Here is a 15,549-nt window from a genome sequence, read left to right on the forward strand (position 1 = left end):
ATATGTGTACACATGCATGATTACACACATTATGCAGACATTATTTGAGTGCATTATTAAATTTTATCTTATACATTTTATATGATAAATTTTCTCGTGTGCTTCAGTTCAATTCCGTCATGGTTGCGTATCGTGCAAGGGAAGAACAAGTATTTGAATCTGACTTATTTCTGGGGCCACCTCTCTTATTTTATCTCTTAAAGTAGGAGTAGAGAACCGGAATGCTCAGGAATAAATATGGTTGACCGTTATTATACGCGACGAATTTTCTCTTACACAGGTGTGGCAACATAACTTCCTTTTTTCATAAAGTAAAACCCCTTTTTAAAGGAAGTTATGTTGCCGCACCGTGTATTTCAAAGAGATAATAACAGAGACATGCGAGGATCATTACAATTGAATGTAAAAAGGCAGGCAACCTGAATAGTCAAATTATTAAACATAAATTGATCAGTTAGGCAAGGGGTTTGAGTCATTGCTAAGCAAATTGCGGGAGCAATGTGTCTTGTAATAGACGAAGGTAAGTAATTCGTGCTGATTTATTTTTGGCAACTTTACTTTGAAATTCTTGTGAAAAATAAAATAGAAAATCTTAGGAGATCTAATATGGTTCACAAAATCCGTTGCAATATGGATAACATGGACCCGACCGAGTCAACATCGTTGCACAAGAGGAGGCAGCATACGAAAGAGGCACAGTTCTCGTCAGAGGTGACCTCCAAAGTCACAGGGATGGAGCACTCTTCACCTTCAGGGGAGGGAGGGTAGGTATATTCATCCTTCCCGATGCGGGAGGGTTGATGATAGGTCGGGAGAATTTCCCAGTCGACCCGCTAACTGTTGCGTGCTCATCCGACTACAATCGTCAAGTCGTAGAAACTCATTAGGAACTTGAGTGGTGGTGTGAGCTCTCCTGTTTCTCTCCGTTTCCCCTCCCACACACCCCGCCGTCTCTTCCCCCCCATTCCCCGAACCCTTCCTCCCTCCCTCCCCCAACATATGAAACTGCCACCCCTATCTCTGGAGTGACTCGTTCAACAAACAGGCAACACGTGCGGAGAGGAAGGTCGAAATAAAAATAAAAATTAAAATTAAAAAAAAAGAAAGATACCGCGCGCCATTTTGCTTTGATCTCCGTCGCCCTCTCGTGGCCGGCGGCCTGTACGACGATTCCGCACACGTATGTGTTTGTATATAGGCGTGTTGGCGAAGGTCTTGGTTTACTAGGGAGCCCGGAAAGTGAGTGGGAGGGAGGGGGGTTGAGTGCGGCGAGGGCTGCATTAACCAACCCCCTTTTCCGGGGTCCCGCCTCGCCATTCCGGCCGCTTTTGATCTCTCTCTCTCTACCCCCCCCCTCCTTCCCCCAGCCCTTCTCCCCCAGAACTCTTTCGGATCCCCAAAGGTCGAGTTCATGGTTTCACTCAGTCCATTGTGCGCCGTGGCAATTACATCGGAAAGTAGTCGCGAATGGCTTGATTGCTCCAAAGGTTAGGTGCAGCTGTGTGAGGACGTGATAAATCGCGGGGTGATAATCCATTTCGCGCTCTTTCCCATTTCTCCGAAAGGTTCCCCTTTGGAAAATTTTCGGACACTTGATTTTGAATTTTTGGAATCCCGTATGAAAAATCACGGATCAACAAACAAACAGTCGAGCGTTTTTGATTGGATAAACAAAAGTTTAAATCGGATGACGTTTCATTTCGAATTTTGTAACTCTAGAATAGTTTCTATTTTGTTATTAATTTCCGAAAATTTGTGCTCGGGATGATCTATCGGGTTTGCTTTGTCCTGTCGGTACACAATAAAACTATTACGCTTATTTTTCTGGTGAATTAAAACCGGACTGAAAGTATAATTTTTATAAAGGTATTAATTTTCCCCCGATTAATGTATCCGGACGTGGATTTCGACGAAAAATGAGTCTTCACTTTCGTCATCCTTTCAATAATTTAAAAAAAATTGCTGTAAAATCTGATAACATCATTGGGACCTCCCTTAAATAATGTATTACATTATTAGGGTCAAACCCCCTTGATGAGGTTTCCAAAGGTAATCTCTAACCTATCTAATGTGATTTTCAGCGCTTTCATTAATATTCCAAACAGGTACCTTTTTCTTTAAAAACAAAGCGATTTTCACTTATATACAGGGTTCGTCCGGAAAATAAGTGTACTGAGCTCAGGAAAAAAAATGTATTACACTTTTACATATCTTAAGCTAATATTCCTCAAAATAGGACCCTTGTGAGTCGATACACTTGTTCCAGCGGCGTTCCCATTCCTGGAACGCTCCCGCGAAGGCATCATCGGGAACCTCTCGAAGACACGTCGTCACGGCCTCTTTGACGGCGTCCAAAGTCCCGTATCGCGTTCCTTTCAAACTCCTCTTTATCTTCGGGAACAGAAAGAAGTCCGGTGGTGCCAAGTCCGGGCTGTAGGGCGGGTGCGGCAGCGTTGCCACGCCGTGCTTGGCCAAGAAGTCCGACACGACAAGCGCGGTGTGAGACGGCGCATTGTCGTGATGCAGCCGCCAGATGTTTTTGATCGCTCGCCAGATGTTTTTAATCTCGTGCACTATTGTTTTTGGCACATTACACTGCTCTGCTATCATCCGAACACTAAGACGATGATCAGAGTTCAGTACATCGCGAACTTTTCGCACATTTTCGTCGGTGAGTGTCGTTGATGGGCGTCCAGGCCGTGGTTCGTCGTCGACCTGTTCTCTGCCCTCCACGAACATCTTGTGCCACCGAAAGATCATGTTTCTGGACATGGCTGACTCCCCGTAAGCCTGGTTAATCATACCGACAGTTTCGGTAGACGATTTCCCAAGCTTGACCGCAAATTTGATGGAATAACGCTGCTCCAAAAACTTCGGCATCGCGTTCCGTGACGTGGGTCGAGCGTGGAGGTTCGCGTTAACAGAGCTCCTCACTACACCACAGCTCAGAGCCGACTGCCTTTTTCAGCGTCGCTTGCCAACATACCCCCTCCAATCGCAGCCCGTCAGAGCGGCGTTGGGCGCGCCTGGAGCGGCGGGAAAAAATCAGTACACTTATTTTCCGGACGAACCCTGTATATACGAGTGTATATATATATATATATATATATATATATATATATACATATAGTATATATATGTGTGTGTGTGTGTTTGGGTTGTGGTAGTCCAGGGAGTCGAGCGTTGGACTGCTGACCGGAGGGGCCCGGGTTCGATTCCCGGGCAAGGCACTCTGGGCACCTGCAGCTCCACCCAAGCTATGTGATTTTTCGGGTACCAGGTCTTCCTGGGAAACCATAACCGGCACAGGGAAAGGAACTGGCCCCCCTACCCTGATGTGCGAATTTTGCACGCCGTCGGGCTTAGTACTGGGTGAACTCCACCATCACCTACCAAACCAACCTTCGGGTTGATTACTGTGTTTATGGTTTATGGTATATATATATATATTTATATATATATATATATATATATATATATATATATATATATATATATATATATATATAGATTGCGACTTTTCCTTTCAGGAAAAATGCATATCCTTTGTTTTCTTGATATTGATTCTCATCCCATATCCATCGCACCAAAATTCTAACTCACTCAGCAATGCTAGGAAACTCCTTGGCTGAATGACAAGCTAGAGCTTGGTCATCAGAAAGCCTAACTGATTTTCTTGATTCCCCACCGACTTTCAAACATACTACCTTGATCAAAAAGTTCCCGGAATAACCACCGTGTGGCGCTCCCATCGTTCCGATTTGAGTTCTGTTTTTTTTTGTTAAATTGGTACATCTGTTGTTGATATTCCCTTTAAATCTTAGTGTCATAACTTGACATTTGCAAAAGTTACGTAGCCAAGAGTACATCTATCTCTGTGTGTGTTGGCGATTTTTTACAATTGCAGAAATGGATTTAAATTTGCAACAACGAGCTTGTATTAAATTTTGCGTAAAAAACGGATTTAGTGGCGCACGGACGTTGGAAATGTTGGAAAAGTGTTTCGGCAACGATTCTCTAAAAAAAACGGTCGTTTACCAGTGGCACGAGCGGTTCAGAAGTGGTCGTGAGTCAATCGAAGATGATGAACGCAGTGGCAGACCATCGACATCGAAAGTCGGTGAAAAAATTGATAAAGTAAAAGAAATGTTGGTCAATAACCGCAAATTAACCATCAGAGAAATAGCGGAGGACTTGAACATTGCCTATGGATCCGCCCAAGACATTGTGGTTAATGATTTGGGTTTCCGTCGTGTAGCAGCAAAGTTGGTGCCGAAAGACCTCAATTTCATGCAAAAAAGAGACCGTGTTGACGTCGCAAAAGACATGATTTGCGAGGCTGAATCCGATCCCACATTCATCAAAAGGATCATTACTGGAGACGAGACGTGGGTTTATGAGTACGACACGCAATCCAGACATCAGGCAAGTGAATGGCGTTCACCAAATGAGCCGAGACCAAAAAAACCACGTCGTTTTCAGTCAAAAAAGAAGGCAATGCTGATGGTTTTCATGGATTACAACGGTGTAGTGCATCATGAATTTTTGCCAGAAGGCCAGACAGTAAACAAAGAGTATTATTTGGGCGTTATGAGACGTTTGCGTGAAGCAATTCGCCGAAAGAGACCAGAAATGTGGGCAGAAAACTCGTGGATTTTGCACCATGATAACGCACCGTCGCACAGTGCTATCATTATTCGTAATTTTTTGACGAAAAATGCAACAAATACCATCCAACAGCCACCGAATTCACCTGATTTGGCTCCCTGTGACTTCTTTCTGTTCAATCGAGTTAAAAAACCATTACGGGGAACGCGTTTTAGCAGCCGAGAGGAAGTAATGGAAAAATCGCAGGAAGCACTGATGGACATACCGAAAACCGAATATAAAAAATGTTTCGAGGATTGGATCAAGCGCTGGCATAAGTGTGTTGCAGTCGATGGGGATTACTTTGAAGGGGACAATATAGATTTAGATGAATAAACTTGTATTTTTAATTTTCTGAATAAATTCCGGGAATTTTTGATCAAGGTAGTAGGAACTAACACTAATCTCACAAAGTCTTCCGGCCAGATTCCTCTCTCGTAAATGCTACGAATTAAATAAAAAAGCCTTTCCTACTAATATTTTCCTATGCCCTTAAGTGGTAACGCAAATCAGTCATATATTTGTGCAAAAAAAACTGATTAACAACTTTCTTTTTTTCAATTAAAGCGAAATATACGATTACATTTCAAAACGCGTCGAAGAAGCTGATAGCTGATTTTATACTTGGAAGGCATTAGTTTCGGTGTTTAGTGTAATGTTTTCTTTGGTCATCAAAGGCTATTGTAATGCTTTATTCATAAGAGGTTTCCGAAATAATGCTATATAAAACCTTAGGTAAGATTCTTCCTGAATGCTGCCCGTTCCATACCCTACACGGTGAAATTCTACGAAAGTCTAACGTAGTTTTAGGAGCATCTCATGGCAAACCAATTTCATTGTTTCCACCACTATCACAGATTTTTTCTGACATTTCCCGGTATATAGTCCATAATCGATAGGTTCGAGATTCTATAATAGTAAGTTTCGCGCCGATAACGCTCAAGTAGTACTACTGTGTTAAGAATTAATTTGATTTTTATTATAAAAAATGTTTTTTTGCGAAACGATAAAATTTACATTTCGGATAAATGCACATGTCTAAAACCTAAATAACTTAAAATATTTTTCCGTTGCCCGAAGTCTGCGAGATGCACTTTTAATATTCATGTTCATCATAAAATACGTAAATACTGACTTGTGTGAAACTATCATGTGATTCCTTCGAATTCTGCGAAGGTGCTTTCTAACGATACCTTGCTCACGGATAAGTATTTATTTAAATGTTAATGGGACCTCTGTGCACGGAGTAATTGAAATAGGATCGAGTTGTTGGTGACCATTTTTTTCTTTATGGCACATGAAAACAGAGGGAAATGCAAATGAGGGTTGAAGACAAATGAAAATAGAGCCCAAATATCGACAAAAACGCAGTACTGAAGGAGGATTGATCTAGTTTTTTTTTCATTTCCGATTTAAATGCCGGAATATTTCACTTTATGGCATGAGTCGTTTTTTTTATGGAGAAAATATTAAAACATTTAAACTTGAACTCACCTCGTTGATGTTGCTACCTGGATACATTGTATGATTAATATTTGTTTCGATTGCCGGTAGGAATAATTGAATTCATTGAATTGACCCTGAAACCGTCGCATCAGCGAAGCACTGAGCTTTTCCGGTACGAGACGGCCATTCGTGTGCGTTAAGTGCGGAGTCCTTTGTGCATACGGAACGAATGGAAAAAGGCCTCGCGTCGCGCAGTGTTCGCCAGAGGGAATAATTCATCTTCATAAAAATGCGGATTTCCTTGATGTAATGTTTTTATTTTCAAGCTCACGAGCCATAGAAGCGCTTCATTCAAACTTTGTGTGCTCGCATTCGCGCTGAAACGGAGAGGAACGTGACTTTGTTTTAATTGCATTAACTGCAATGCTTCTTTGATTCCCTCATTGCATTGACTTTTGAGTGGTTCAATCCACATTCCAGAATCTGCATTAAAACAGAAGCCTCTAGTTCAATCGGATATTGTGTTTAAGGGTCCTAAGGGTCCTCTGAAAGAAGGACGAAATGCACTTAAAAACCGTAACGCCATTAAATTTGATCACGACACATGAGCCTTTCATTACAGATTTCATTGGATTTTTTTATGAGTGTCGCTTTTTTTTCAAAAAGAAAAAAAATGATTGAGTTAATGTAATTTTGATTGGATTGGTACAAAGCACGTATTTTAAATATTCGCTTTCAAAATGTTGGCTCTGTGAAATTTTCATTTCAGGATATGAAAGACATTTTTCAAATAAACAGGAACACTTAGCGAAATAGTTGAGAAAAAAAGAACGCAGCAAATGATTAAATGCATTATGAATATCATAATCAGTGCTTCTGCGAATAGATTCGTTCATTATTTCTGAGGGTTCGATGGTACGCCCTTATAATATTGGTCGAGTATTTGAGACTTATTGCACCCGCTCTTTCAATAATAATTTTCAATTACTTTCGCACTAAAAATTAACTCTTTAAATAAATCGTGGGAAATAAACCAATGCACGGAATTCAAATGCTCTTTTTTTATTTAATAAAAGTACGTTTTAGTCGTACTTTGTGCATAGCCTCCCTCAGATTTTCATCGTTACCGTTCCTTCTCTTTGAGGCATGTTGAGTTTCCATCGTAATGTATTAATGGCATTAACAGTAGTTTCCAAAAGCTTGGAGTGCAGAAGATACGCATTTGCGCATGCTTCGGAGAAATAGGACTAGATTTTAGCACTGGGCCTTCGGTATGTTTAATGATAATTTCATTTAGGACATCCACTACATTGCTACTGTCTCTCTCTCTCCCTTTGCCTTTTCAAAGTTGAACTCAGTGAATCCAAATGCACATTTGCATTATCCAGAAGATGGAGATGGCAGTGATGTTGGGTTATTTGCAAAAAAAAATGCATCAAAATATTTGGAAACTTAAGTATGGTAATATCAAACGATCTCACGATTTGAAAACGGTATCACATTTGGTCCGGCATTATGAATTTAAGTCATCTTTAATTACATCGTTTTCATATCAGTATATTAACGACAGTAATTCAATATCATTTGACCGCAGTAATCAATGAGAAGGTTGGTTCGATCGATGAGGAAGGATCACACTTAGTATTAAAAGCAATGGCGTGCGAAATTCACGCGTCAGTGTAAGGTGGAGATCAGTTCCTTTCGCTTTGTCGCCTTTGGTTTTCCAAGAAGATCAGCCATCCGAAAAACCACTCGTCTTTGGTGTAGTTGAGGGTACGCGAAGGTGTCATCAGGAATCGAACCTGGGCCCGTCGGTCAGTATTCCTGCAATCTACCCAATGGGCTACCGCGTCTGCATCATATGTCTTTTACATTCCTTTTTTCGCTCTCCCAGCTGACGGAAATTTTGAGACTCCTTGCTTATGCCATACATTTGTGTTTCAGCTCCTCATGTCTTCGTTAGTTTCTTACGAGATGTTTTCAATTACCTTTACCTTGAACCTCATTAACTTTACCGTTACCGGGTTCCGTGATCAATTCTGGATGACTTCTTCTCGTCGTCTATTTCTTTGGTCCCTGTAATTTATACTTTCTTCTGCAAGGTCCTTCATCGTTACTCGTATCCATTTGATGTCGGGCATCTCATCCACGACTTGACTCTCAGTTACTCCTGTGATTGCTTTCTTTCAGTTATTTATTCTCCCCTCAGTATCATTATATTTCTCCAGATTTCCATCGATGGCAAGGCTTTTCTTCGTCTGCTTCCCCACCAAAGGTTTAATTTTCCATCTTTATTCTTGTCTTTTACCGTCTTCCTCTTCTTGAATCTCAGGCGGCTATCCATCAACATTAATTTTCCTTGAGAGGCTTATGAATAAGTTTTGGAATTACACGTAAATCCTTCGTTCATCACATTGTTCAATTTATAAAATTATCCAGAAGTTAACCTGACAATTAATTTAATGATTTTGAATTGCATTTAGGTCAACCCTTTCGTGAGCTAGTTTGTTTTATAAAGCATTTTTTCTCGCGTGCGCCGATTTTGATGAGTTTGATCGATTGGCAAAGTGCTTGGATTAAGTTTTATGTGACTTTGAGGAAACCGTTCACAATATCTTTGGCAATAAATTTACCGGGCGTACTTTGGCAATAAATCTAAGTTTTCAGGCGTTAGGGTGCCATGAATGGTTTCCAAGGCTCGACAAAGGCCGGGAATCAATTGAAAAAGATCTTCATTTTAGACGATCGTCAACATTAACTAAAGAATATAATTTTTTGGAAATTGAATAGCTTGCGTGGTCGAAGGGTCGATCGAACATTCCAAGAAATGGCTAAAGAGTGCATTATTTTCTTTTGTTTTTTATTACATCAAAGATTTTTCTGAGTCGATTGCGTGCACGTGACCGAAGGAATTGACCTGAACTTGGACTAAAATGGTTAATGGTTGTGTTTTTGGGAAACATAGTAACTGACGTTTAAGAGAAACATAATACTGAATATTGCATGCTTGGTGTTGAACCACCCCCTGCCACACACCTTAGCGGTGAGTTTCAGGCTACTACACAATTTATGGTCAAAGTTGATGAATTTGGAATACACCAATGCCAACTTTTTTGATAGGCGCAGGAGCCATGTCCACAAATGCCTTAGTTCAGGAATTGATGAAAAAATAGGGTTCCTAATATCCGACAATCGGATTGCGAGCAAAAGGTTTCCAGAATTCAAATTCTGTCACCCCTCGTAAAAAAATGGAGGGTCCAAAAATAAAGTAATTCATTCACAAACATGTATTCGGAGTCCTAGATCCGATTTAAAAAAAAGAAAATGAGGAAGTCGTCGCGAAAAACCCAACTTTTCGAAGTTTACCTTTGATCAGGCACGAGAAGGAATTTTTTTGTGGCATTTTAGGGATTCGGTGGAAGAGAGATGGGACGAGTGGAAACATTTATGCTAAAGGAGTTGGTGGTTTTATTACAGCCGGGGCCTTCAGGAAATAAAGCAGACCTTGATAAAAGTTCGAAGACGCTGAAGACGTAAGGAGGCTATTCAAGTGATTTAGAATGGAAGTGAGAACGTTACTGCCTTAAAATCGTAAATCTTGAATGAGTTAACTTTTGCAGAACTCATGGCGAGAACTTTGGGAGAAATTAGTTTTAGGATTAGAAATTACTCCAGTAAATAAAACTGGGACACATTTATTTTAAGTGACTCATTTGTTTTCCGCGGAGTCATCAAGTCAGAAAAGTTTAATGATTTTTAAAGTCCGCAGCGTCGGTGATAGAATTAAACTGTTAGTCAAAATTTCGCCTTGTCGCTCAAACTCGATTTAAAGCGGTAATTATTTTCGGGAGGACTGGAAATGAAACTGTTGCAGTTGAAACCAAATAACAAATTTCAATTTTCTGCGGGAGATACCGCGACAGTAACTTTAACGGACTCATCCGCTAATATGTATAAAAATTCATAAAATTCAAAGTGTAAAAATCCGACTGCTTTGATCAAGATTCGAACCTGAATCCTTCGACATCCTGCAGAGTACTTTAGCTAATCGACTGATACGTCCTCTGAAATTTCTAAATTATAAGGGCTTGAAAGAAACAAGATTTTAGACGGGTATTCGTAGTTGAAAGCGTACGCACGTAATGGTGACAACGGCATAAGTTCTCGATGTAACAAATATGGTCGACAATACTCGATATACCTGAACTAAATAATTATAAACGCGTCGATCAATCGTTCCCAGATCGACTTGTGTATTTAACCGAATATTTAACACTCCTAATATACCAAGGGTCTCCCATTTGACTCCTCGCCTATTTGCCTCTCCATTGTTGAGTTGATGGCTCCCTTACTTATGTAGAACTTCCTTCCGACCTCTGCAGGGTGACGGAATATCGCCCTCGGGCCGCCTCCACAAGAGTTCCTCCCCCGGGGGTGGTGAGGAGGAGGAGGAGGAAGAGAGAGGAGGCGGCATCCGGGAGGTCCCGGCCGCCATCCCCCGCGGCAAGCGGGACTCGGTGACCTCGGAGCTGTTCCACATGTGGCTGAGCTCGCCATCCACCGGTGGGACGGGCGCCGGCGGAGGTGACGCCGGCGGGGGCGGCGCTTCACGGGGGTCCTGCGGGAGTGGAGATGGGGGCGAGGTGGGGCTCTCAACCCCGAACACGCCACCCACGCCCAGGAAGAGGCGACACCTAGATCACCTGGACGAGGGTGAGTCGATCGAGTGTATTCATTTTTTTTCCATCGTTCCGAGGTAACCAGACCGCCCACTTTGAGACGTTTTGGTCGTCTAAAAAAGGCACTTTTATTATCTCTTTTAGGCTCTATAAAAAGTTAAATAATCTATGCAATCACTTTTTAATAACAATCCAGTAATAACAGAAGCAATATCCTGTCCAATATAAGCTTTAATTCACGAAAAGAACGATTTCTCACGCGCAAAACATTTATCGGTCAATGGATTGAACTACATATTTAATAGGATATGACAATGTTTAACGTTCACTCGCTAAATCGTTTTCTAATAGGTAATCTCCCATATGTTACACACAAAAATATTTTCCATACCACATGGCAATAATAATGACAGTAATCGCTATTTATATCATTACCTAATCGTGAATACGATATGCAAGTATATGTGTGTGTACGAGTATAAATATGTGTGTTTAAGCACACGCACATAAAAACATGAATATATATATTATAACCGTTTATTGATCTAATTACAATGCAGAATTCTTAATAAAGGCCCGACATTGTAGCTCACCCTCCCCTACATTGTCGTATTACGCTGATGTTGAGAAAATTATTACCTCCGTTGTCAAAGTGACAGGCGCATTACATTCTAGATTTTGTTCCCCTTGACGTAAAGCAGTGACCTTGGCGTTATAGACACAACCAAACTTCACCCTTCGTGTGAAAGCTGTACTTTCAAAACAAATGCGCACTCCCTAAATTTTCATTTATGTTCCATTTTTTTGACAAAATGTTCCCTTTCAAGTTTTTTTGGCACAAAATTAGGCATCAGCGTCCTTTTTAAGCACTATTAAATGTGATATTTCCTGGTTAATTGTGCATAAACGATTTTTGAAATTAATCTTTTAATTTTATGAAGGGGTACAGGCAAAGTAATCATAGAAACTTAAGGTGATTTTGTATAAACGTTTCAAAATAAATTCAATTTAAAACGATGAAATAATCTTTTCACGTACATTATTGTAAATTGAAAAAAATTTCATTAATCGGTAGAATACCGATAGTTTATATTTAAGTTGAAAGGGACTTATGCTCCTTTACAACATGTAGATAACCAAAATATACACGGCAACCGTCTGGAAGTTTGAACATTGGGATAGGGTATGGCCATTGCTCACTTCGTCGTAAGCCCAAAAGTGTGTGAATTCACGCATTTGATGGGTCTTGTTCTTTTCCCTGTGCCAGCATTCAGTTTACCGCGAAGAGATGGTACGCAAAAAATATCACAGCTTGAGTTCACCTGGTGTGCAATTCCCCCTGATTTGAATGACTCAATGTCGTTAAATATTGGCCAACTTTTGTTTAATCCAGCAATCGCACTCTTCGAAGTAACATGTTGTTCGGTAGATTCGGAGGGAAATGGCGCTCATTGCTGTGGCATATCTTCAAAGAAAATTGAAATCGCCTTCGAGTTTTAGTTTTGAATATTTTGAAGGTAATTAATCATTCCATCAACATATTTTCTAAATTAAGGGGAATATTGAATATCATTATCTTGCATTATTCTTTTCTGTTTCTCTTGAACGTTTAGAACTTATCCTTTATTATAATTTGCGTTAACATAATGGAAAGCTAATGCATCAGAAAATATTTTAATGAAAATTCAAGAAATCAATTTTTGGAATGCATAAAAGCCTTTATTGCTACAAGTCTACTTAGTATTAAAAGCGATATATTGTGATCAGAGAAAAAATACAGCTTTTAGCAATATTCCCGGCCCCTCGATTTCATTCTCCCTTTGTCAATATTCTAAAATCGAAGGAAAAGCATCAAGGTGAGCAGTGACAGCAAGTATTAGGGACAGATGAAGTTCGAAATTTTAAGTCTTAATTAGAGTAATTATGGTACCCGGAAAAAATTCAATCCTGCTCTGTGGTCACCAATATTTTCAAGACTTTAGGTTTCTTAAAAATACGAAAACTGAGGAAGGGTGACCGTTAAAACGAGTTATCGTATGTTGGTGGGAGTGATACAAAAAAAATTCTTAGACTAGAAAAATACGCCCCTAGAAGTTAATTTTTTTACGGTGACTTAAGATTTAAGAATTTTATTAGCAAATCAATCGTGATTACGGTGGATATGTTCGTATTTTTTTAAATTCACCAATACGCATGAGAGATATATGTGGAATTTGGCCGGAATGGCACTTTTTCTACTTTTGTACAGAGTAATTCCCTTTTAATTTTGATTAAAGAGTCAGTCCCATATGATGAAAAAAACATTTAATTTTAAATGTCATCGTCCTGCTACAGAATGCGATGCAATTGCAAAACGATTTACAAAAAATGTTATTCAGACGTACATGTCGATGGGTGAATACAAATGACGTCAATAAAATCGTCGTGATAAACCATTCGGTAATGAATTTGGTTTGCGATGAGCAATTCGATGACATTTCTTTGGTCATTTTGACTGAATGGGATTTCCATCCATGCGTATTTTCTTGATAAATATGTAATCAAGGTCGTCGATGTCATTTGTGTTACGATGTAATCACTTCTTGCATTTAAAATTATTTGAACCATATTCACTCTTGATTGCAGCCGAGGGATGTCAATCTTTATTTAGAGCTTTACAGGAGCAATTCGTTACGTCTGGGAAGAGGATTACCAACAGGATAACAAAAGTAATGAGTTTTTTCAATAATTAAGAGAGACAAGTTAAATATTAAAGCAGAAAGGGATTGATACACTAAAGCAGGTAGAGTAGTTAAGATAAATGGGTTGTATTTTCGAGGAAAAAGGTTATGGTCACGAGGGCATTAAGAGGATAATTACGTTAAGAAAAGAGGCATTTTCAAGAAGTAGAGAATTGATGACGAATACGTAAGGAAAAGATTAGTTAAAGACTTTAATGTGGAGCGTAAATACTTTATGTTCGAGAGAACTGGTCTTTTAGGAGGCAAGATTATGAGTGTAGAATGGAGACTATTGAGATGTGGGCGTGGCGGAGAATGAAAAAAATGAAAATTGGACGGAGAGGAAAACATTTTTCGACGATGAGGAAGAGGTTCAATTGCCAAGAATTAGTTAAAAATTACTTTGGTTTCTTTGTGAATCTCTTTTTACGAAAAAGACACCTTATTTTTGGTCTTCATTTTCATAAGCGCACGTGGTACAAAGAATATCAGCGTTTAGAATGAATTTTTATTGCTTCTACTTATATTCCGTTTAGTGTAGTAAAATCAACAATATAATATTTCGTACAAAGACCAAAATTTTGGCCGGATACAAGCTGTCTGCTAGTGATACTGCGAACGCCTGGTCTTTGTGGCATGAGGATGAGCTTAGATTGGAGACTTTTAAGGTGTGGGCGTGGCGGAGAATCGAAAAATATAAGCTAGGCAGAGAAGAACACAAACGCTGGGCTTTTTAAAAGGATGGGTGAAGAAAGAAAGTTGCTATAAGGGGGAGATACGAGAAAGGCAAAAACGTGGGCGAAGGGAAAATCATAAGGTGGAGGTACTTTGAAGGCTGAGATTGAAGGGAGAACAATAGATATTGAGCGGAGCTTAGAGGAAGAAATTGAGTGGGTATTTTAGACAGAATGAAGGAAGGCAGAAGAATTCACGAAGAATTGAAGAAAGAATTAGAAAGTTCCTACGATGCTTGGATATAAATGGTCGTTTGGGATCTTCCAGAGCCTATCTTGAAAATAGACAGGATAGATTGATGGAGACTCCTGATCGATGCGTTGGAAAATACAACGAAAAAATCGTATATCGTTGGAAAATTCACATTTTTTTTCATTTTTGACATTTTAATTTCAGTTCAATATTTTTTTCCGACTTTCTAATTTGTTTAAATTAACTTTTTGATGGAAAATTATTTTCATTCATTTGATAGCTTGGGTGACTGAAATACTGACGTCTCTCGTTACTCCAAACCTAATCCTAATTCCTGTAAATTGGTCGTACCCCGACCCAGATTTGTGCATTTAATAGAGATCACTTCGAGTGTGGCACTTATGAAAGCTTACTGAATTTTTAACCATTTCGTGGAACTTTTTAATATTTATATCCTCTAATTGAAGATATTGGACTTTCTTGGAAACTAATAGTTTCCGAAACTTGAATTTTAGGAAAAATCCTTAGGGTTGGATTTTAAATATTACCCTTTGCATCAGTTGCGACGGCTTGTTTTTTTAAATAAAATTATAAACATGAGCATATAAGGAGTATAGTTTCATACGTTTATTTTATCGTTCAGAAATAGTGTAAGAAGATTCGTTGAATAAAGAATGGAGAAGGCAAGGTGATCATGTAGGGAAAGTTGTGTTTGAGTTTTGGAAGGGTGGTGGTGGGAAGAAAGCAGCAATAAGGACATTGATGTGTATGAATATTCAATATAGCTAAGGCTTTTGTTCTAAGGGATCCCGCGAATGAATTTAAGAGTGTAGTGTGGATACATTTCATCGGTAGGTTATAGGATATGGGAATAAAATCCCTCTATAGGCGACCTTTTCGAAACCTATGCATAGATGTTACGGCATATATTGAAGAAAATCTTCTGATAAATCAGGTTATGCCGTGATATTCAGGAGAATAAGTGAGTGTTTTCTATTCTAACGTGTGTGCTTATCAAAGTATAAAAGGAGGAAGTGGTAAGAGAATCACGGTGAAAAGGCTTAAGAGTTAAGGAATACTTAATTCCATCTCGCATTACTCTTTGTAAAAAGAAGTCGGTGATTTACTTA

General features: G+C 39.4%; 1 protein-coding gene across 1 annotated transcript in view; it reads left to right on the forward strand.

Annotated features, from left to right (window-relative positions):
* LOC139688197 (cGMP-specific 3',5'-cyclic phosphodiesterase-like) overlaps positions 1–15,549 on the forward strand; it is a 209,266-nt gene that overhangs the window by 47,034 nt on the left and 146,683 nt on the right. The window contains exon 2 of the mRNA XM_071585625.1: positions 10,476–10,806. Within this exon, the coding sequence (XP_071441726.1) occupies positions 10,476–10,806 (331 nt within the window). The remainder of the gene's footprint in view (positions 1–10,475; positions 10,807–15,549) is intronic.

Source organism: Hetaerina americana, unplaced genomic scaffold (assembly GCF_022747635.1).
Source record: "Hetaerina americana unplaced genomic scaffold, ioHetAmer1.1.p SCAF_2, whole genome shotgun sequence".
Classification (NCBI taxonomy): domain Eukaryota; kingdom Metazoa; phylum Arthropoda; class Insecta; order Odonata; family Calopterygidae; genus Hetaerina; species Hetaerina americana.